This window comes from Schistocerca nitens, chromosome 1 (genome assembly GCF_023898315.1).
Source record: "Schistocerca nitens isolate TAMUIC-IGC-003100 chromosome 1, iqSchNite1.1, whole genome shotgun sequence".
Taxonomy (NCBI): Eukaryota; Metazoa; Arthropoda; class Insecta; order Orthoptera; family Acrididae; genus Schistocerca; species Schistocerca nitens.
This window is the reverse complement of record NC_064614.1, coordinates 418,972,174-418,995,187: the sequence shown is the minus strand read 5'-3', so window position 1 is coordinate 418,995,187 and position 23,014 is coordinate 418,972,174. Positions and strand designations below refer to the sequence as shown.

The 23,014-nt window shown below is 45.3% G+C and overlaps 1 protein-coding gene across 1 annotated transcript in view; it reads right to left on the bottom strand.

The window, feature by feature from the left end:
* Nucleotides 1-23,014, bottom strand: part of LOC126250132 (cytochrome P450 6k1-like) — a 162,100-nt gene that overhangs the window by 81,855 nt on the left and 57,231 nt on the right. Inside the window, exon 2 of the mRNA XM_049951534.1 lies at nt 18,947-19,196. Coding sequence (XP_049807491.1) covers nt 18,947-19,179 — 233 coding nt within the window. The 5' untranslated portion in view covers nt 19,180-19,196. The remainder of the gene's footprint in view (nt 1-18,946; nt 19,197-23,014) is intronic.

The window sequence follows — 23,014 nt, the reverse complement described above, 5'->3', positions numbered from 1 at the left end:
ACAGTCATTGGATCTCGACGAACGCGAGCAGCAATGTAGCGATACGATAAACCGCAATCGCGATAGGCTACAATCCGACCTTTCCAAAATCGGAAACGTGATGGTACGCATTTCTCCTCCTTACACGAGGCTTCACAACAACGTTTCACCAGGCAACGCCTGTCAACTGCTGTTTGTGTATAAGAAATCGGTTGGAAACTTTCCTCATATCAGCGCGTTGTAAGTGTCGCCACCGGCGCCAACCTTGTGTGAATGCTCTGAAAAGCTAATCATTTGCATATCACAGCATCTTCTTCCTGTCGGTTAAATTTCGCGTCTGTAGCACGTCATCTTCGTGGTGTAGCAATTTTAATGGCCAGTAGTGTAGGTAGTGCGTGCAGTTGCGGCAGTCACTCTGTCCAGATGGCTCAGCGGTCAGCGTATCTCACTATCAGGCCGGTCCAGCGCTAATTTTCAACTTTCTCCATTGATTTCAATTAATGCCCACTCGCAACCCATGTCTGTAATTCTTTTGTGTATATTGTTTTTCTTTTTCTTATTTCTTTTATTCTACTTCTTTTACTCTGAACACATATCTTTGATGGTTTATAAATTTTTTTTGTTCTATAATTTGAAACGTAACTATTGTTTCCTTTATTAATATTGCTACATGAATTTCTTTTATTTGAGAATGTGTGTCAATGTACGTTGATCTTCTTTGTAATGCTTTTGCTAAATGTGCTGTGTGGAACCACATGTATAGGTCGCCCAGGATACAGTTGCCGATGCACAGTGGCCAGTTTTCGTCCAAGGCGTTGGGCGAGTTCATTCGCTTGTTCAAAATGAGAGACCAACAAGCGTCTGCCACCATTCGGTCTGTCGGCGATGACAGAAGCAACGCGCACGCCCTGCAATCGTTCTGAAGTGATGTTACAGAAACTATTCAGTAAAAAAATCCATTTTCCCTGTACTTGTAGCTTTATATGTCAAGTTCATTATGATGTGCCCGTCAATTCGTTAATGTTCGTATTTATTGTGATATTTACGTGGAAGTAAGCGACTGCGCGAAATTCAAAAAAGTTTGCAATGAAAAATAGGGGCCGCTTTGATTTTGCGTTCGGTGCGAATTACATAATATGTTTCTGTGTATGAAATTTAGCTAACATATTGAATTTTTCTTTAGACTTGGCTAGAGATTTCTATTTGTTACCAGTCTCTAGAAAATTGATCTGAAGTGGCGCACTGATTTGCGATTGTACCGCGCCAGCGATAAAGCCAGAGTGAAATATCCACGACATCCCTCATATTTCATAAACGGTTTGAGGTAGCGAAATTTTAACATGTCAACAAGAGAAATGCGTAGGTTGTACGCAAAATTCCTCACTCGTGACACTTCTCTGAAAGTTACGAGTGGTTAACAAACCAGGCAAAAATAAATCGCTACATTTTTGGCGGAATTCTTTTTAGATATTAACCGAAGAAAAGTTGACAGATCTTTTTGAATGGTCACCGTGCCAGTTTGGGCGTGTAGGAGCCCCTCTTAATATTTACAAAAAAAAAAACGTGAGTGTAGGCTTCAGTTTAGAAAGGCATTTCTCCTCCAGTGTTCGGTATTTCCCCTACTGCACCTGCCCGTTACCCCCACCACTACCATTCTCCCCACGCATCTACCGGCCACGGTATTCTGTGTGCACTACAATACTCACAAGGGAACCTCCCCATCGCAACCCCCCTCAGATTTAGTTATAAGTTGGCACAGTGGATAGGCCTTGAAAAACTGAACACAGATCAATCGAGAAAACAGGAAGAAGTTGTGCTGAACTATGAAAAAAATAAGCAAAATATACAAACTGAGTAGTCCATGCGCAAGATAGGCAACATCAAGGATAGTGTGAGCTCAGGAGCGCCGTGGTCCCATGGTTAGCGTGAGCAGCTGCTGAACGAGAGGTCCTTGGTTTAAGTCTTCCCTCGAGTGAAAAGTTTACTTTCTTTATTTTCGCAAAGTTATGATCTGTCCGTTCGTTCATTGACGTCTCTGTTCACTGTAATAAGTTTAGTGTCTGTGTTTTGCGACCGCACCGCAAAACCGTGCGATTAGTAGACGAAAGGACGTGCCTCTCCAATGGGAACCGAAAACATTTGATCGCAAGGTCATAGGTCAATCGATTCCTCCACAGGGAAACACGTCGGATATATTCTATACGACACTGGTGACGGCATGTGCGTCACATGACAGGAATATGTTGTCGACCCACCTACCTTGTACACTTGGCGAATTGGTAAAAAGATTCTTCTACCTTGCCCGATTTAGCTTCGAGGGAAGACTTGAACAAAGGGCCTCTCGTTCCGCAGCTGCTCACGCTAACCACGGTGCTCCTGAGCTCACACTATCCTTGAAGTTGCCTGCGCATGAACCACTAAGTTTGTATATTTTGCTTATTTTTTTCATAGTTCCACACAACTTCTTCCTGTTTTCTCGATTGATCTGTGTTCAGTTTTTCAAGGCCTATCTACTGTGCCAACTTATAACTAAATCTGAGGGGGGTGCGATGGGGAGGTTCCCTTGTCAGCACTGTCGGAAGAAATGTGACGCGAGAGCGATAGCGACCGTTGGCAGTCGAACAGTGACACTGCGTGGGTGTGCAGCGTTATGGCGTATGCGCGTGTGTTGTGCAATCGTGCTACACAGAAGCACGTGAAAATTAATGGCACCGTTCTTATTTTTCGGTCACAGTACAAAGTGGACGTTATGAAACAAGTTTGACTGTGAATACTGTGAGCTTCAATGAGAACTAAAAGAGCAGTGGCAATGCTTACGTGAAAGGTCTGTGATTGTTGTGGCCAGAACCGAACTGTTTTGCACGTAACTGAGTAGTACAAACTAATGTACGCTGAATTTATTATCTCGCGTGCAACTTAATGAGCTGCTTTGCTCGTCAAGACATAACTGTCGCCGAGGAGATTTTTCAATGTTTATGACGTGCGTTACTGTTTTCACCACGTAAGAGGTGTATTGCTCCTGCAGTATGCAAGGTATAAGAAAATCTCTGACCAGAGAGCAGTGTTGACTGCAGTAGGAACTGTGTAGCTGTAGCAGTAAGTTGTTGCTAGTCTGGAGTCTGGTCTGGTATGGTGTACCGTGTTGGCTGGCCCGGTCGCGGTGCAGCGATGTCGGAGCCTGAGTATTAATGTAAGTCCCATGTAAATGTTTTAAAAATCTCGTAATAATAAACTTTCTCATAAAAAATAACTTTTAATAACCATTCATTTCAATTTAAAGAATTTATTAATTTCTCCCATCCATGATCATGCCGATTATTGCAATAGAAAAATCAGTTACTTCCTTTCATAAATGACAGATAGGTCGGCCAGCATTGCACAGAGCTGTGCCGGAAAAATTTATTGTAAGAGCAGATATATCCGGCGACTTCATGGAGGTAAGAATTTTTTCTTCTTTTATTCAGAATGATCTTTCAGGGCTATGACGCAGCACTGCTTTAGTCCAGAATTTACCAGGTTAAATTGACAGTGAATTATTGAAAAGTCATAAGTGAGCGACAATTTAATTGAGAGGTTAGTTACATTGTTTTATTACCAGGTTACTGAATTTATTTTTTTATTGGGACGTTACACTGAATGTGAACGACATAATTATAATTTTTACTATTGAGAGGTTTAGGAATTTTTCTGTTTTGAGGTTACGCTAAATGTGAATGAATTTTGAGCTTCGATTAAATCAGAAAGAATTTTGTGTGGAGGTTAATGTGAAAAGAATTTTGTAGAGTAGCCTCCCCACAGATCAAAATAATTTCAATAATATGAGTATGATTCTGATTTAGTGTAAACTCCCTACAAAATTCAGGGCTCGGTCCTCCCCCCTTTCCTCTACCCCCTGTACACGGCAGATATGCCCCAACCCCCCTCCCCCCTCCAGTACACCTCCTGCAGTATGCCGATGACACAGCACTCCTTGCCCTCGTTCCTACCCTCCAACGGTCCCAACGCCTTCTCCAGAATCACCTTGACCCTTTTGTCACATGGTTTAACCAGTGGCTCCTGAAAATCAATCCTTCCAAGACCCAGGCAATCATCGTAGGTCATACCACTTGCTCCTTCAGCTCCTGGAATTCTCCCTTACCATCTGTGCTTATCCTGTCCGCCTCTCCCCCTCCCCCCCTCACCTACCTTGGCCTCACCATTGACCATCACCTCACCTGGATCCATCATCTCCGCTCCATCCAATCCAAAGCCCACAACTGCCTCCGACCCCTCAAACTCCTCTCTGGCCAGACATGGGGGTTAAACCCCTCTACCATCCTCCACACCTACAAATCCTTAATCCGTCCCATCATCTGCTGTGCCAGTCCCACCTGGATATCCGCCCCCCCCCCCCCCAAATTCTATAAGTCCCTCCAGGTTCTCGAGCACCATGCACTCCGCCTCGCCTTCTGTATATGCCTCCCATCCCTCACGCGGATCCTCTATGACCTGATTCCTTTCCCCCATCTGCTCCTATTTCTCAAACATATCCGCCCACTCTACACCTCCCGGTGCCTTGATCCCCCTCATTCCCTCATTGCTCCTCCCATCTCCAACCCCTGCCCTCTGCCTCGCCTTCACTGTTGTGTTCCCCCTACCCTCCATCACTACACCATTCATCTCCTTTCCCAAAGTGGCTTCCATCAACTCCCCCTCCCAGATGATGCCCTCTCTCCCTCCATTTATCCCTCCTATCAACTCTGATCCTCATCTCCCCCTCTCCTTTCCTCTGTCCTTTCCCCGGGCTCCCTCTTCCCCCCCTTCCACCCTGTTTTTCTCCCCACCTAACCTCTCTCTGCCTCCCTTCTTCCCCCCCCCCCCCCGCCCTGAGGCCTTTTGCATTCTCCTCCACTACCTTTCCCCACTCCCTGTCACGTCTGCCCCCCCCCCCCCATCTGATGGGTCCTTGTCCCCCATTGGTTCCTTCCTCCCTCCCTCCACTTCGTTTTTTCCTCTCCTTCCCCATTTTCTTTCCCATCATCTGTCCAGGTTCCCCCCGTCTGCCCTCGGCTGAGGTATGTCATATTTGTGCCACCTTTTTAGTGCAGTGTTCAAGTGAGTGTTCAGTGTTGTGCGTCTTTCCAAAGTGTTGCGAACAGAAATCATGCTGTCGCTGGGTGTGAATTTTATATCTCTTGTGAACAGAAACCAGACTGTCGCCGTGTTTTTTAAATGTCTGTCTATTATTTTTCTGCTTCCTGTGTATTTTTTTACCATCATCAACCCTTTGTTTTATGTTTTAAGTTCCACAATTTTCCACCATTTTACCATTAAGTCACCGATTATATCGCCAGCTTTTACTATTTATTATCTTCATCTTTTTAAAACAAATTCTGTAGGCTTAAGAGTGGCGTACTAAGCTGCTGCCAGCCCGCCCCCCCGGGGGGGGGGGGGGGGAATCGCAACTCAATAAAGAAAATAAAAATTGTGAGTCTGCAGCTTTTATTGATTTTTCTGACATCTGTTGATTTTATGGTGGGTCGAGTTTATCTGTACTATACGCCCACACTGAATATATGAGCATTCACGAAAAGCTACCTCACTGGTTCCTCTCATACTCACGTAAATGTGGGATCTAAGACGGTGTTCTTATGGCCCTTATGGTTCTCAGAGCCTCATCTGCATTCTAGTCAAGCACCCATGTAGGTAGACAGTACTGTTTGAATTTAATAATTTCTGCTAACGGCAGTTTGTTTTGGGAATTGATTGTTTACTGTGCAGAAATCGACTTTCGTCTGCAATGTCAACGTGAACTGTGTTGAATCTGTTTTAAGCGCTAACAGAAAAGAAAATTACGAGGAAAAGTTAGCCGCAAAGGAACTAGGGACTCCCAGACCAGATCCATTGACAGAGAAAGTGTCGAAATAAAATAAGCGTGATTACAAGCGAACATTTAACAAAGAAGAGTAAAATAAGCATAAGCTGTTGTGTGGGTGCAACGTAAGAATGTTTGCTTTTAGCCTGGAAGTTAATTCGTTAGCTAATATATGTGTTAGGGATCTTGTACATTTGTCCGAAAAACTAAAAAAAGAGCACGGAAATTACCACTTACACAAAAAATCGAAACAGGGAGTAGCGAAAGCTTAAACGTTGTTGCGTTCTTGCCCTAGACTGTACTTAATTATGTACAAAACAAAAAAATTCTACAAAACACTTCTTTCTTTCTTCAGACAGCTATGCATAGTATTATTATAATTTCTGTTATTATCGCTATTGGCAGTGGCGATAGTTATATAAATATGTTGATAAGCGTAAGTGTTATACAGCAGATGCTATTAATTTCACACTCTCATATTTATCTGAATCTAAAAATTTCTGAACACTCAAAATGTATACTCAAGAGCCACTACTGAGTGTGCATAAAGAACGTTGTAATTGTACATATACGAACATGGATATAAAACAGCAACAACTACGGCTAACCGGCCCGTGGCCAAAGAAACGATACGGAGGATGATATTAACGTCTGGTGAATCATACCCTGAGGAGTATCCATTATAATTTCATTGCTGATGGAGCGGTAATAATTACACGCCAGCATCACCAAGTCACAGCACATCATCTACAAAAAAGATAAGCTGCAACGTCGAGTGCTCTCCTCCTCTAAGATTCAAAGAATTTCATGTAGTTTCAAATGTAAGTTCTGTCCATTTTGTGACAAACTTTTCTCAATATTTGCTTTCCTTAGAAATAAATGTAATTTCTATGTTGATAGTATTGACCCTCAATTAATAGTAGTTATTGCTATTTACTACAAGTATGTTATTTATTTATTTTATTGTTGTTGTTATTACACATGTTTTACGCATTCTTTTAGAGGCTTGTGTTTTTTTGGCCGTGTGTAGTGTTTTTGTCGGTTGCATTTACGTGTTTTGTTGTGATGTGTGGTATAAGCGTAAATTATACGGCTCGTCCACTGGTGGTGCAGGACAAGCTATAGATGGGAATTTTCAATCTGACAGCCGTCAGCCACTTAACCTGTATTTACATTCAATAACACGCCATATTACGGCATATTCATGACCGAGTGCGAGTTTATTTGTCCGATACAATTATAACTCAGCAAAATTGTAGCCATTTCCTTAGTCGTTCGGAAACTATTAACAGAAATTTTCGTGTTTTATGTTCTTTTTGTGTTTGTTGCCGAACTCTAACATGGTTACTTTCGTTAAGTTTGGAAGTATAACGTGTCCTTGTGAGTTTAAATAAACCAAATTCACGGTCAAAATGACGCAAAGTAGACGTCTAAGAATTATTTTCTTCACATGTAGGTCAGTTCGCGACAAGATTAGATAACACAGCATATAATGACTTAATTTCGCTACACGGCTGAGTCATTTTCTTCACAAGTGAGACATGGAGAAATGTGTGCTGGGGACTTAGGAAAAGAAGCAACTGGAGCAGGAAACAGTCTGAAGTGGGGGACGTAATTATCAGTGTAGTGAAAATTAAATGGAAACGGGTAAGTCCTTGGTATATGAATCAAGATGTAAGCATAAGTCTGTGATACTACTTAATGGAAGCAGGTTGCAAACGGAAAACATGCAATTATAGTGAGTTTGATTCGGAGTACTGAACACGCTTCATTGTTGGCATGTGTTCTTTCTCTTAACAATTTGGGCTGAGTGGCTAATTTTTGCGTTCACGACTTTCTCGATACGTACAGTATGTATTGATGTCCTCGTGAATTCACTTACACTGTACGATTGTACGATAGCTTGAGCAAGGATTAATGCACGTGTTTGTTATAGCGACGAACTGTTCGAAACTTGCCTATCATTTCTTACTTGGAGTCTGCATATAGCAACGATGTTGCTATCATCATCATCATCATCATCATCATCAGTGTTCTGCCAAAAGGCAGGTTTTAACATGGTAGTTCTCCAGGCTGTTCGGTCTTCTGCCATCCTCTTCAGGTCTGCATAATTTCCTCTTCCCTTTATCTTGTATCTCCTTCTTCCTCTCAGTCTTCTCCCACAAACCAGTCCTTCCAAAGCATCTACTAGCAAGCACTCCCTTCTCAATGAATGTCCCAACCAGTTCTTTTTCCTTTCTCTAACAACCTTCAGCATACATCTTCTCTCACCAACCCTTTCCAGTACTCTTTCATTACTCAATCTTTCCATCCAGCTTATTCTCTCCATTCTCCAGCACACCCACATCTAAAATGCTTCTAACCTTTTTTCATCCTCTCGTCTCAGTGTCCATGTTTCTGCCCCATATAGTGCCACACTCCAGACGAAACATTTGCCAAGCCTTTTCCTTAGTCCTTTATCTAATTTGCCACATATCTAATTTGCTATGGTGATCGCAATATAGTTTTATCTCATTAGAGGACCAATGTTACCTTTGTGTTCACCAGAATTACACTAGGCATTTATAAATAGTGACAGACGTATTGGAAGAAACGTCTTTACAACTCGTCTAAATCTGACTGTGGTAGCAGCGGGAGCTAACAGTGGGAGCAGCAGAGAGTGGGAGCCAATCAAAACTGTCTGTGTGTACTGCAGGGCTGGGCACAACATACCAAGAAACTTAACACAGTATTACAGTTTAATGTAGATGTTAAAACTGTGTGTAGCGTTGTATTAGTGTCGTAACATAGGACAGAAGAAAGATAGGGGGTTAGAGGTAGTCTGCAATTTCCGATCAGTTAGGAGCAAACGCAGAATAACAAACTTCTAGTGAAGGTAGGTTGATTGCTTGGATTAGCGCCAAACACTGTCATAGGGCACCTTCTAGAGGCGAGGATTGTGGAACTTGATAGGACGCTCGCAGTAGAAGACTCAAGGATGCTCAGGGGTCTGGTTATTTATTTGCAATCAGACTAACTACTACACTGAAGGCTAACGATAAACGTTAGAAAAAACGAAGAAGGCAACTGGTTGCACAACACAAGTTTGTGTCTGAGTCCGTGGAGTGAGGGCTAACAGAAGTGGCAAGCACAAGCAGCAATGTAAGTACACTATTCTATCGAAAGTATCCAGACACTTTCATAAATACACGTTTTTCGTATTAGGTGCATTGTGCTGCCGCCTACAGCCAGGTACTCAATATCATCGACCTCAGTAGTCAATAGACATCGTGAGACAGCGGAATTGAATGCTCCGGGGAACTCACAGACTTCGAACGTGGTCAGGTAATTGGGTGTCACTTGTGTCATACGCGAGGTTTCCACACTCCTAAACATCCCTAGGTCCACTGTTTCCAGTGTGATAGAGAAGTGGAAACGTGAAGGGACACGTACAGCACCGTACAGCACCGTGTCCGTTGACTAACAGAGACCACAAATAGTTGAAGAGGGTCATAATGTGTAATAGGCAGACATCTATCAAGATCAACACACAGGAATTTCAAACTGCATCACGATCCACTGCAAGTACTATGATAGTTAGGTGGGAGGTGGGAAAACTTGGATTTCATGGTGGAGTGGCTGCTCATAAGCCACACATCACGCCGGTAAATGCTAAACGACGCCTCGCTTTGTGTAAGGAGCGTAAATGTTTGACGATTGAACAGTGGAATAACATTGTGTGGAGTGACAATGTGGCGATCCGATGGCAAGGTGTGGATATGGCGAATGCCCGGTGAACGTCGTCTGCCAGAGTGAGTAGTGCCAACAGTAAAATTCGGAGGCGGTGGGGTTATCGTTATACGACAATAACATCCCTGTAATGGACTGGCCCGCACAGAGACCTGACCTGAATCCTAAAGGACACATTTGGGATGTTTTGGAACGCCGATTTCGTGCCAGGCCTCACCAACCAACATCGATACCTCTCCTCAGTGCAGCACTCCGTGAAGAATGGGCTGCCATTCCCCAAGAAAGCTTCCAGCATCTGATTGAACGTATGCCTGTGAGAGCGGAAGCTATCATCTAGGCTAAGGATAGGCCAACACCATATTGAATTCCAGTATTACGGATGGAGGGCGCCACGAACTTGTAAGTCATTTTCAGCCATGTGTCCGGATACTTTTGATAATATAGTGTATAAACTGTGAGAGCAGCACTGCAAGTGAGTGTAATAGACTTGCTCCTGCTAACCAGAGGCTGGTGACGAGCGACACGGAACTGTCATCCCAACAGTCTGACTGAGAACTCCCTTCAGTGCAAAAAACCTGTGTTTTGACAGAATTGTGGCGGCGCACTACTTATCGCTTCCTGTAGTGAACCGCCAATCCACAGCTACTTCACAGACATCGGCCAGTCTGACGTGCAGCACACCCCCTAATGCCTCTGGCCAACCACGTTGTGTTCCTTTCCCTCCTCCTACTCTGTAGGTGGGGATGTTTCAGACCTTAACATCAACAAACTCCAAGTTTGATAGCAACAGCTTTCAGCTGAAAGCTAAACGTCACTGCCATTCCTATTATGTCTAGCAGCAAGTGCCTTACGTCATTTGGGCCCACCCTGAGGTCTCTGGTCAATAGGGACAGCTATTCTAGCAGTTTTATCCATTTGCCATCTGACTCTAAACACACTGTGTAAACGCACTGACGTCGCTATTCCCAGAAACAAATATCAAGCTTGCGGTCTATGCTAAGACATAGCTGTCTGTGATTACCTTCTCTACGTCGCCTCACAAGAGTGTCTGGGCGATTGATGGCGTTGCCAGTAAATCTATGATGTGAAACCTCTCCCATGGGACAGCTGCCCAGAGTGCATGCAGGGCTGTAGCGGTACTGTTTACCTCCGGTAAACTAAACGCTAACACTTTGTTTGCCGTCTGTGATTCCCAATCTTAGAATGTCCTCCTTGACTTCCAACAGCCTTAAGCTTAACAATGTACAACCTATCAATATATGACATTAGGATCTGGCGACTCACAAATCTGCTATATGTTGGTTGATAATTCATCGGAAATCAATAATGTTTTGAAATTGAATGCACCTGCATTCCCACCTCTTTTTCTGATCGAGCTGTACTACCATCAAGAAGCAACTCCAACCTCACTGCCAAGAAGTAACGGCGAATCAGATGATCGGCAACTAAAGGAACGAGTAACGGATACTTTGTCAGTAAAGGTGGTTCGTCAGCACTGAAAAGATAGGGTTCCAAATTTAGTTGTTATCTTTACAGGTATACAATGTACGAGTTCATAACAATGCGAACAACACATCTATTCAGACTGCTTGGTGACGAATCAGTTGTTTGCAGACGTGTTTTGTTATTGAGTAACTATGAAGATATTCAAAATGAGTTAGATTTACACTATGAGCCAGAATGTTAGGACCACATACCTAACAGCCGGTAGGTCCATGTTTGGCACAGATAACACCGGCGACGCGTCGTGACACGGAAGCAATGAGGCCTTGCTAGGTCGCTGGAGGGAGTTAACACCACCTCTGCACACGTCACCTAATTCCTGTAAATTCCGGGGAGGGGGGCGATGTGCTCTGACGACACATTCAATCATATCCCAGATGTGTTAAACTGGATTCAGCTCTGGCAAGTTCGGGGTAAGCACGTCAACCGGAACTCGCCACTGTGTTCCTCAAACCACGCCAGCACACTTTGTGACATGGAGCATTATCATGTTGAAAAACGCCACTGCCTCCGGGAAACATGACCGTCATGAAGGGGTGTACGCGGTATGTAACCAGTGTGTCATACTCCTTGTCCGTCATGATGCCTTGCACGAGGTCCACTGGACCCATGGATGTCCACATGAATGTTCCCGACAGCATAATGGAACCGCCACAACCTTTTCTCCATCCTACAGTACAGGTATCAAGGAGTTATTCCCCTGGAGGACTACGGATTCACGCCCTCCCATTGGCATGACGAAGAAGGTATTAGGATTCATCAGGCCATGCAATGATCTGTCACTGCGCCAATGTCCAGTCTTGATGGTCACATGCCCATTTCAATCGTAGTTGCCGGTATCGGGATGTTAACATTGACACATGCATGGGTCATTGGCTGCGGAGACCTATCTTTAGGAGTGTTCGGTACACTGTGTACTAAGACACACTTGTAATCTGCCCTGCACTAAAGTCTGATGTTAGTTCCGCCACAGTTCGCCGCCTGTCCTGCTTCACCAGTCTGCCCAGCCTATGACGTCCGACATCTGTACTGAGGGGTGGCCACCCAAGCCCCCGACACCTGGACATGGTTTCACCTTGGTGTCATCACGTGTTGTAGACATTTACGACAAAGTTCCTCGAACACCTGACAAGTCGTGCAGCTTCCGAAATGCTCGTGGCGAGCCTCCAGGCCATCACAATCTGCTCTCAGTCAAATTGAGATACACTCCTGGAAATGGAAAAAAGAACACATTGACACCGGTGTGTCAGACCCACCATACTTGCTCCGGACACTGCGAGAGGGCTGTACAAGCAATGATCACACGCACGGCACAGCGGACACACCAGGAACCGCGGTGTTGGCCGTCGAATGGCGCTAGCTGCGCAGCATTTGTGCACCGCCGCCGTCAGTGTCAGCCAGTTTGCCGTGGCATACGGAGCTCCATCGCAGTCTTTAACACCGGTAGCATGCCGCGACAGCGTGGACGTGAACCGTATGTGCAGTTGACGGACTTTGAGCGAGGGCGTATAGTGGGCATGCGGGAGGCCGGGTGGACGTACCGCCGAATTGCTCAACACGTGGGGCGTGAGGTCTCCACAGTACATCGATGTTGTCGCCAGTGGTCGGCGGAAGGTGCACGTGCCCGTCGACCTGGGACCGGACCGCAGCGACGCACGGATGCACGCCAAGACCGTAGGATCCTACGCAGTGCTGTAGGGGACCGCACCGCCACTTCCCAGCAAATTAGGGACACTGTTGCTCCTGGGGTATCGGCGAGGACCATTCGCAACCGTCTCCATGAAGCTGGGCTACGGTCCCGCACACCGTTAGGCCGTCTTCCGCTCACGCCCCAACATCGTGCAGCCCGCCTCCAGTGGTGTCGCGACAGGCGTGAATGGAGGGACGAATGGAGACGTGTCGTCTTCAGCGATGAGAGTCGCTTCTGCCTTGGTGCAAATGATGGTCGTATGCGTGTTTGGCGCCGTGCAGGTGAGCGCCACAATCAGGACTGCATACGACCGAGGCACACAGGGCCAACACCCGGCATCATGGTGTGGGGAGCGATCTCCTACACTGGCCGTACACCACTGGTGATCGTCGAGGGGACACTGAATAGTGCACGGTACATCCAAACCGTCATCGAACCCATCGTTCTACCATTCCTAGACCGGCAAGGGAACTTGCTGTTCCAACAGGACAATGCACGTCCGCATGTATCCCGTGCCACCCAACGTGCTCTAGAAGGTGTAAGTCAACTACCCTGGCCAGCAAGATCTCCGGATCTGTCCCCCATTGAGCATGTTTGGGACTGGATGAAGCGTCGTCTCACGCGGTCTGCACGTCCAGCACGAACGCTGGTCCAACTGAGGCGCCAGGTGGAAATGGCATGGCAAGCCGTTCCACAGGACTACATCCAGCATCTCTACGATCGTCTCCATGGGAGAATAGCAGCCTGCATTGCTGCGAAAGGTGGATATACACTGTACTAGTGCCGACATTGTGCATGCTCTGTTGCCTGTGTCTATGTGCCTGTGGTTCTGTCAGTGTGATCATGTGCTGTATCTGACCCCAGGAATGTGTCAATAAAGTTTCCCCTTCCTGGGACAATGAATTCACGGTGTTCTTATTTCAATTTCCAGGAGTGTAGATCACACGCCTTCCCCATTATGCACACGAACAGCACTCTCACGAATGCTACGTGCACCGTGCATGTCTCTCACTAACAGTCATTTCTCGCCAGGTGACGCTGCTATCGCCTGGACGTGTTAATATCGATAGTACGTCGGTGGTCCCGGTCGTGCTGGAACATCACCTTAATTACTCAGGAACCTCTGACTAAATTAATACGACAGCCCTTCCCACCCGCCGTAATCACGTAATCACGAATCTTAGCTCCGTGTTTCTCGTCTTTCCCAAAATGAAAATCATGTTGAACGGGCAAATATTTGATACAGCGGAAAAGATCCAAGCGGAATTGCAGTGGGTACTAACCACCCTAACAAAGAAAGACTTTCTCGATGCATTTCAAAAGTGGCAGGAATATTGGGATCGGTGAATTTGCTCCCAAGGGGACTTCCGTAAGGTGTTGGTGTGGAATAGCTCTAAGTGTGACTAATAGCTTTAATTAACGTATTTCAGCTTTTATGAAATACCGGTTCCCTCGTGCACACCAACTACATATCTAAATGTAGCAATATGAAACGATATGAAAGGGTCCAACAACTGAAATTACTGGTCAAATATGTGGGGTCATCGCAGAACACATTGAATGAAAGAAAGGCTTCGGGCACATGCTGATCAAGTTATAACAGTCTGTTTCCTACGGTACGAGGAATATTATATGAGAGTGTCTGGTAGAAAAAGGCAACCTTTACACAGAACTCTAATTGGAAAGATTACAGAACCAATTCTAGAGGAACCGTGTTAGATGATTCTACTGCTTCCATTGCACAAGGGACGTTCAACAAGTAATGCAACACAAGTTTCCCTCGGCCAGGTTTGACTGAAAAAGTGAGGAAATTGTTTTGGGGAATCGTGGAATATTCCTGCTTCAGCCCCATTAGTTTCATTAAGTTCCGATGGATGGCACCGCTATACACTATGTGATCAAAAGTATCTGGACACCTGGCTGTAAATGACTTACAAGTTCGTGGCACCCTCCATCCGTAATGCTGGAATTCAATATGGTGTTGGCCCACCCTTAGCCTTGATGACAGTTTCCACTCTCTCAGGCATACGTTCAGTCAGATGCTGGAAGCTTTCTTGGGGAATGGCAGCCCATTCTTCACGGAGTGCTGCACTGAGGAGAGGTATCGATGTCAGTCGGTGAGGCCTGGCACGAAGTCGGCGTTCCAAAACATCCCAAAGGTGTTGTTTAGGATTCAGGTCAGGTCTCTGTGCAGGCCAGTCCATTGCAGGGATGTTATTGTAGTGTGAGCGCTCCGCCACAGGTCGTGCATTATGAACAGGTGCTCGATAGTGTTGAAAGATGCAGTCGCCATCACCGAATATCTCTTCAACAGTGGGAAGCAAGAAGTTGCTTAAAACATCAATGTAGACCTGCGCTGCGATAGTGCCACGCAAAACAACAAGGGGTGCAAACCCCCTCCATGAAAAAACACGACCACGAAATAACATCACCGTCTCCGAATTTTACTGTTGGCACTACACACGCTGGCAGATGACATTCACCCACACCCTGCCATCATATCGCCACATTGTGTACCATGATTCGTCATTCCACACAACGTTTTTTCACTGTTCAATCGTCCAATGTTTACGCTTCTTACAACAAGCGAAGCGTCGTTTGACATTTACCGGCGTGATGTGTGTCTTATGAGGAGCCGCTCGACTATGAAATCCAAGTTTTCTCACCTTCCGCCTAACTGCCATAGTACTTGTAGTGGATCCAGATGCAGTATGGAATTCCTGTGTGACGGTCTGGATAGATGTCTGCCTGTTACACATTACAACCCTCTTCAACTGTCGGCGGTCTCTGTCAGTCAACAGACGAGGTCGGCCTGTATGCCTTCGTGCTGTATGTGCCCCTTCACGTCTCCACTTCACTATCACATCGGAAACAGTGGAGCTAGGGATGTTTAGGAGTGTGGAAATCTCGCGTACAGCCGTTGACACAAGTGACACCCAATCACCTGACCACGTTCGAACTCCGTGAGTTCTGCAGAGCGCTCCATTGCGCCCTCTCACGATGTCTAATGACTACTGAGGTCGCTGATATGGAGTAGATGGCAGCACAATGCACCTAATATGAAAAAACGTATATATTTGGGGGTGTCCGGATACTTTTGATCACATAGTGTATGTTGCCTTCAAAATGGCATCTGTAACGGAGTTGTGCTCCAAGCAGAGAGTTCTCATTGAGTTTCTTTTGGCGTTAAATCAGGGCATCGCAGACATTCATAGGCGCTTACAGAATGTCTACGAAGACCTGGCAGTGAACAAAAGCATGGTGAGACGTTGGGCCAAAAACTTTTCCAATGTCTCGAGTGCTGGCCGACCGCACACGCCTGTGATTCCTGTAGTTTAGAACTTCGTCACAACAATGCAAACAAACTGTTCCTACTCGATGACAATGTAAGGTCTTACAAATGTCTGCACACCCGAGAGAAGCTCAAAACTTCTTCGTCATCCACTCTACAGCTCAGATCTTGCAAACTTCCTACATCCATCTGTTTGGCCCAATGAAGGATGCCCTCCTCAGGAAACAGTATGGAATGATGTGGACATCACTGATGCAGCAAGACATTGGCTTGGACGTCGACCAGTTGAACGGTAGCATGGGGACATAAATGCCCTCCCAGTAAAGTGACGTAAGACCATCGCATTGAATGGAGATTACGTTGAAAAATAGGGTTTTGTTACCCAAAAGATTGGAGAATGAAATCGTGTATTGGAATCCTGAAGAAAACTCATCTGTTTTCAAAAACGAAATGTGTTGGATTACTTTTTGAGTGCTCCCCGTATATCTGTCATGAGAATAAGGTAAGAGTGTCTTTCTGGTAGATTGAAGGTTTGTGCAGTGCAGCTCTTTGAATCTGAACTCTTACCTTCCACTCATAATTACATAATGAAGGCAGCAGATATTGCTAACTCAAAATAACTTAGAGATGCTTTCGTAGAGGAACTTCGTGTGTTTGTGTCTTTTAGCATGGGAAAAAAAGGCGTTATTGAACAGATACGACAGCTGTTAAGTACATCGATTGGCGAGACGAAGCGTCTGAGCTTATCAATCAGATGAATGGCCAAACCCACAGCAATTTTTTTCAGACTGTTAGGAGGAAGATACTTACAGCATAGGCGACTCTGCTTCTAGCCTTTATGAGTGACACGTCCTTGCTAGACCTGGCGTGAGCAACTTTGAAGTCTGCCAAGAGGGTGCAACTGTACGCATGTGTGCGGTTCACAACGTGTACCGCGTCTGCAGAATGAATGTCTTTGGTCGTGGGGACAAATGAAAACGTCCAGTGGGTGTCACTGACGCTAACGCTGGACAGTAGGTCCCACTCTAGGCTGCAGCCAAAGGCACGACCTCTGCCCACCACCGGCCAGCCGCGGGGGCCGAGCGGTTCTAGGCGCTACAGCTGGAACCACGCGACCGCTACGGTCGCAGGTTCGAATCCTGCCTCGGCCATGGATGTGTGTGATGTCCTTAGGTTAGTTAGGTTTAAGTAGTTCTAAGTTCTAGGGGACTGATGACCTCAGAAGTTAAGTCCCATAGTGCTCAGAGCCATTTTTTTTTGATCTGCCCACCACCCTCATGCATTCGACTGGAAATATGCTGTCCTCGTAGTGAACCTGTAAATGACTCTTTACTGCCAGCACACTGTATGCCGTGTCTGTTAATAGAATGCCGTAAAGCACTCAATTAAAAGTCTCCTGACAGTGCTCTGTTTGTCTCAAATCAATAACTAAAAGCTTGGAAAAAATTACGCTGAAATTTTCCTTGCTGTAATGGACATCTTATTGTTTTCTCTGAATTGTACTTATGGAAAGATATTATTTGCTCTGTAACTGTTTCGCAAAGGGTAACTGAAATTAACTAGCCATGACCCCAAAACAGGATAATGTCCAGAAGTCGAACGATTGTAATAGACTTATTTACATTCCTAAAACTGGCAAAGTCACATTAAAATGTAATCATTTTGTAATTAGCAAAATTATCCTCAAAGGGTGGGACTTACCTAAAATCAATACTATACCTTCTTGCAAAGCGTTTGCGTATAGGCTCCCCATATCCTGCTAGAACAAGTTCATTAGGAAACAGGGTACCATGGAAAATGGCTTGGCCACTGTCTATGGACTGAAGAAGAGAAGGGAGTACCGTCTCCACAAGCTGTATGGTAGCTGCTGAGTATTTATGAACAGGTTTCAATAAGTAACGAAACGAATTTTTTCTGAAAGCAGGTTGGTTTTATTCAGGATTCCAGTAGACTATATTATTCCCAACTATTTTGGCTGCGAAACCCTGTTTTACGCCACGATCTCCATTCAATGCATCGACCTTAGGCCACGTTACTTGGAAGGCCTGCATACCAGCTTGGTACCTCTCTACTGGTTGACGTCTTGCTGCATCAGTAACCTCCCCAACATCCACGTACTGCTTCCTGCAGAGTGTGTCCTTCAATGGGCTAAAGCGATGGAAGTCAGAAAGTGCGAGATACGGGATGTAGGGAGGATGAGGAAGAACAGTCCAATGAAACTTTATGAGCTTCTCTCGGGTGTGCATACTTGTGTGAGGCCTTGCATTGTCATGGAGACAGAGAAGGTCGTTTGCATCTTTCTGGCGACGAAAACTGCAGGAGTCATAGCCCAGTGCGGCCAGCCGGCATTTGGGAGATTGGACAGGTTTGCGCGACCTCGCTGCTCGTCCAACGACTCATCGTGCTTTTGTTCTTTGCGAGGTCTCCGCAAGCGCCTATGAATATCTGCGATGCTCTGGTTTTCCTCCAAACGAAACTCAGTGATAGCTGTCTGCTTGGAACGCACCTCCGTTTCGGACTTCATTTTGAAAGCCATGTATAGTGCTGTCACCTATCGGAACTTCGTGCAACTATAGGGACTGAAGCGGGAATATTCCACAATGTCCCACAAGAATTTCCAAGTTGTTTTTTTTTTTTCAGATGAATAGGGCCGTGTTACTTTACTTATTGAACGCCCCTCGTATTTACAAGTTGATATTGAGTCTGATTTTGGCTCAGCCATACAGAGCCTGAAACGTGTGGAGAGGAATCAGTGACAAGATCAATCTTTCAGTTGGTCCGAATAACTCAATCGACAGAGCACAGGCTCGCTATTCAGACGTCCTGATACCACGCCGACACACAGGCTTGCCTCAGATGTTCAGCGTTCCGCAGAACTCGAGGCCTGCCGGCGACTCACCTGCCGAAGATGTAGAAGCCGACGAGGGGCTCGCCGGGCGCGGCGCAGTACAGGTCGCGCAGGAACTGTCCCGGCGAGCGGCGCAGTAGCAGTAGGTTGGCCACGTGGCCCAGCAGCGGCCAGCCCGGCGGGCACGCCACGCCGCGGTCGCGCCAGTACGACTGGCGCCAGCCGTACAGCAGCAACAGCGCCACGAGAGCGCAGCACGCCAGCACCAACGTCACGCCCAGCATCGCGGCCGCCTTCTGGTCTGCGGCACCAATAAAACACACACAAACCATTTGTAAATAGCAGTAAGGAGCTCAGTGTAAAATCCTAGTAACATTATTGTTCTGAGGAATAGGTAAGGAGGAACTTCAGGATCTGATAAAACTGCAGGGTGAACATAAACCGAGAATCTGTACGGACGACTTACTGACTGGAAATGGAGGGAAAAAAAAGTCCTACCAACGTGTATCCAGAAATGCATCGTTGCCACCCATGCATGTGGCAATGTTAACACCACGACATCGGCGACTACGACTGATATGGTCGCGTCACCATTGGCACTGGACGTTGGCGCAGAGGCAGACGTTTCATGGTCTGATGAATCCCGATACCTTCTTCATCATGCCGATGGGAGGGAGCGAATCCGTCGTCCTCCAGGGGAACATAACTATGCTGCAGTCGGTGGCTCCATTATGCTGTGGGGACATTCACGTGGGCACCCACGGGTCCAGTGGAGATCGCACATGACCAAGAAGCATCGTACATTTGTTGCAGGGCCGGCCGAAGTGGCCGTGCGGTTAAAGGCGCTGCAGTCTGGAACCGCAAGACCGCTACGGTCGCAGGTTCGAATCCTGCCTCGGGCATGGATGTTTGTGATGTCCTTAGGTTAGTTAGGTTTAACTAGTTCTAAGTTCTAGGGGACTAATGACCTCAGAAGTTGAGTCCCATAGTGCTCAGAGCCATTTGTTGCAGGCCACGTACACCCCTTCATGACCATCACGTTTCCCGACGTCAACAAGATAATGCGTCATGTCACAAGGTCAGGAGAGTGGTGGGGTGGTTCGAGGCAGACAGTGGCGAGTTCAAGTTGACGTGCTGGACACCCAGCTCGCCAGATTTGAGCCCCATCGAATACAAAAAATGGTTCAAAAGGCTCTGAGCACTATGGGACTTAACATCTATGGTCATCAGTCCCCTAGAACTTAGAACTACTTAAACGTAACTAACCTAAGGACATCACACACATCCATGCCCGAGGCAGAATTCGAACCTGCGACCGTAGCGGTCGCGCGGTTCCAGACTGAAGCACCTAGAACCGCTCGGCCACTCCGGCCCGCCACTGTCGTATCAAACAGCAGCTTCACTGTACAGTCAATACATCCATACATAAAGTGAAACTATGTGGTTTCACAGACCTTTGCGATGTCGCAAATGGCCAATGATGTTTACGACACTCGACGCCCCACATGTTATCTACCATGCAGCCGCAATATTGGCTTCTAATGCCGACAGGGGGCGGGACTGGAGGTATCTAATGGTGTGCACAGTATGAGGCTACGGAGCGATTGCTTTCTTTATGTGCCGCCCTCTGTGACCGAGCGGTTCTAGGCGCTTCAGTCCGGAACCGCGCTGCTGCTGTGGTCGCAGGTTCGAATTCTGCCTCGGGCATGGATGTGTGTGATGTTCTTAGGTTAGTTAGGTTTAAGTAGTTCTAAGTCTATGGGACTGATGACCTCAGATGTTAAGTCCCATAGTGCGTAGAGCCATTTGAACCATTTTTCTTTATGTACGTGATCAGTGTCTCACTAGATTCCCCTAAAAACCGAAAGCTGTGAACCGTCTAGAAACTGAGAGAGAGTAAATAAAGGACCGGGTAACCTACGGAACATTTTTGTTTTCATAATTATCCTTCTGTCTGTTACTCAAAAAAAAAAAAAAGTATTTGTAGCAAATTGTCATATAGCAAAACTGAAACTGTCAATGAATAATACAGATTTTGTTCGAAAATTATTGGTTTGTAACGCGAAACACAGTGATGTTGTAATAAAAAAGTTTACAGCTTTATAACATAGCACTAGGAAACGCAATTTCCTCAACAGTAAGGAAAACTAAAAAAAAGAAGGAAATAGGCAAAACAAAAGTATATCAAATATCACTTCAATACTTCGTCTAAATTATATAGAATATGTTTCTGTTATTCACAAACAACTGTCGCGTTTATCAACAATAAAAGCAACCTCTTGCCTCTGATCATGATGAAGAACATTCTACTGAATACAAAATAACAACATTTATGTTTGTGCATGTAAAGTGTACTTGCATCAGAAGTAATTGCTCTGGTTACATAAAAGTGCAGAAGTTGTGTGATCGGCTAAGTTTTATTACTTATAAAGTGCAATTTATATTCCATGAGGATTAAAATACGCAATAGACTAAGATCGAATGGTGTGCTGTTCTAATTATGTGTGGAACAAATAATTAAACAAACAAAACCCTAAGAGAATTCATCGGCCCCCATTTGCTCTCTTAGACATTCATTTATGATTCTTTCCATCCCAGTGCTACCAACATTACCGAACCGCAGTTCTGATAGAGCGCAACTAACTACCTACCTACCATGGTTCAGCAGATATGGTGTCATAAACACTGAGAAACATGAAAAAATGCTGCATCACGCATGAAGTTTTAATACATTTATTCTTTACTACTAAGACACTGAAGGAAACCCCTGAAACCTAGCAGCGATTTTGACGGCTTTCAACTGCAAAGCACAAATGGCTGTAGGCGAAAACAACAGCCGTCTATAGAATGATGAAAAGGTGTTCCCATAGAGACTTTTACAAAACCGCTTTGTAGACACGTGGAGCAGCTCCTCCAAGCGTACAGAAACTGTTTTACAATTTCAAAGTTTTTTTCAGGAATACATGGAAATGAATGTTTTTCGATATTACACTACAAACATAGCTCATTTTTTTAGTTTTTAATAGGAAATTGACGAAATGAATACCCAGGCAATGCCAGGTTTATCATCTAGTACTAACATAGCCTAACATAATTTATCTAGAACTCAACTGGATCCAGATTATCGACGATTTGATTTAAAGAACTCAGTTAAACTGATCAGAACTAAATTTACTTCGTAGTCACACATATCATGACGTCAGTGTGTAACCCTATACCTTTACTCTCTTCCTAATGTATTTATGTTTGAACATGTAAGACAATTCGTTCTGAGCAAAATTAAGCATTATGCAATTTGTTTCTATCCACCAATTAAATCAGATGTAGTTCAAATTCGTCGTGTACAATGTAAAAACCAAGGACACCAGGAAATTTCGCACTGTTTTGGTATGAGACACTTGTGTATATACAAACATTTACTCATATTTTCTTATTTTGAACGCTCTACTTGATGGCACCAAATAATGCTTTCATTAATATTTAGTGTAATATCCGTGTTAGAATGTTTTGTAACATCGGAAAGTGACCAGCATGGGAAAGCGCTCATTTCAAAATGTTTAGTTTTGAGAAAAGCAATGTACTTTCAGTGACGGTTATTTCAATGTGTAATTTACCCTATAAGTAGTCGTGAGGATGACTATCGTGGTATGATTTCCCAGTGTTTTAAAAAGGGTCCTCTGCTTCGTCTCACGGTCTATCGGTCTTTTGGAGGGAGTCTGTTTCATGTGGTCGGAGCCAGTACACATTTGGTGGCGAGTCTCGGTAGCTTTCGACAGTATTTGAACTTAGTCGCTGGGAAGCATTCCTGCCGCACCATTTCAACAGTTTAAAGTTTTATGCTTGATAGAATTTTGAGTTGCGCGTGGGGACACATTTTTCAGGGTGTTATTGAATGGGTTATATTTTCGCGACTGGAGAAACTAGTGCGAGTGATGATTCTGTTTTGTGCTGAAGTATGGCGGACAGTGAAAGAGCACCAAAGATAACCACCATGGTCGGGACTTGGGTTTTGGTTATGCTTTCATGCAATTAAGGGAATCTGCCAAATCTTCATGTGTGTGATCAGTGTCTGCCAGGCAAGACCTATGGCAAATAGCTAATGCTGTTATTAGGGCATAT